Raw genomic sequence first — 1,473 nt, forward strand, 5'->3', positions numbered from 1 at the left:
CAATGCTGGAGTATCCTACTAATCTGCAACTCTTCATTGGTGCCGAGTAATTGTAGTCTAGTCAGGGGTGGCAAGCTGAGAATGAGGCCTTCTGTCTTTAATGATTCACCACGGATAGCGAGCTCTTCGAGATTCTTCATTGCGTGATGTGTAGTGAGCCAAATCAGCTGATCATCAGATAAAGTTTCGTAAACTTTAAGAGTCTTCAGCATCGTAAAATCTGTATGCTGAGACCAGGTCTGTAGGCAGTGCTGAGCATTGGCTCCTTCCAAGACAAGTACTTCAAGGGAACCCAAATCAAATGCAGAATGAACTAGACCAGCTGGCCATTCCGTCACAGACGAGTCTGGTGCGCCACTGGTCATATAATTGGCGCCAGGGGGCCCACGCCGTGATTGGTGAACTCGCTTGAGGTTTGGCGCTGCTCCAGCAGCCATCTCCAAGATGGCATCATCTGTGAAGTTCCTCGACCCTCCAACGTTTGTGTACTCAAGCTTGGAAATGCTGTAGAGCGCTGGCGAGCGTGCAATCTCGAGGTCAGCACTGCTGATATGGACTGGTTGATCTCGCGGTACTAAAAGGCTGTCGAGGCGAAAATTCTCCATATGCAGTCGACAGACTGGTGTCAGGTGATGGAGATATCTGACGATACACGGTGGGATCTGCTCTCGGCTAGCCCACAGCAGGTGCTCGATCGCTGGCAAGCTCTGAATGAAGCCGAGCAGCTCCTTCCATTGCGGTGCGTCTGTTGGCCAAACGACTCTTGGGTCACGAACAAAGCTGTACTTCCATGGCTCCAGAGGTTGCGCGCTATTCATGCCCAATTTCGCGAAGTCGACAAATTCACCCAGCGAATGATATTCCTCTCCAAGAATCTCGAGCTGATGCACATAGCTGAAGCTACCAGATTGGACAAGGACAGCAGTCCATGCCGCTATAGCTTCACTCAACCGTTCTTGTGATGCAAAACGTAGCTTGATCACTCGAAGCCGGGACGGAGCAGAGGCTGATCTCAAGGCTTTGCTTGTAAGAGATAGTGAGAGCAAATCTGGAAACTCAACAAGATCTGCCGTGTACGTGAGAAGTTCTGCAGGCAATCGATCCATTGGCAATGACGTAGCTGTCGTAGGCTTGAGTAGGTGATGATCGCAGCAGCCGGTTCATGGAATGAAAACGAAGAGAATAGGGAGAGATGTCTTCGAAATATGATCTTCTTCTACGCTGATGTATGTACAAGTATCAAGAGCAGCGGTGGTGTTATGATCTACGCGTCACACTACAGCACATCACATACCTCCTGGTATAAGGAATACAGGCACGCCAATCACGTGACCTGCGGAGTGCTCAGTATGCTCAGTAGGTGATCAGTGGAATTGAGCACCTCTGAGCACTGTGAGCAGAGTGCATAACTAGACACGACTTTTGGTATAAAGCAGTCATAGATTTCCTATAGCTCATAGCGTGTTCAAGTCA

General features: G+C 49.4%; 1 protein-coding gene across 1 annotated transcript; it reads right to left on the bottom strand.

Moving 5' to 3' along the window:
- Positions 1 to 19: 19 nt before the first annotated feature.
- Positions 20 to 1,106, bottom strand: LOC136066136 (uncharacterized; the record flags this gene model as incomplete). Its single annotated transcript, XM_065769995.1, has 1 exon — positions 20 to 1,106. A coding segment is annotated over exon 1 (1,087 nt), but the record flags the coding sequence as incomplete, so codon positions are not given.
- Between the last annotated feature and the right edge of the window lie 367 nt (positions 1,107 to 1,473).

Source organism: Quercus suber, unplaced genomic scaffold, assembly GCF_002906115.3.
Source record: "Quercus suber isolate HL8 unplaced genomic scaffold, Cork oak 2.0 scaffold_2148, whole genome shotgun sequence".
In the NCBI taxonomy this organism is placed as follows: Eukaryota; Viridiplantae; Streptophyta; class Magnoliopsida; order Fagales; family Fagaceae; genus Quercus; species Quercus suber.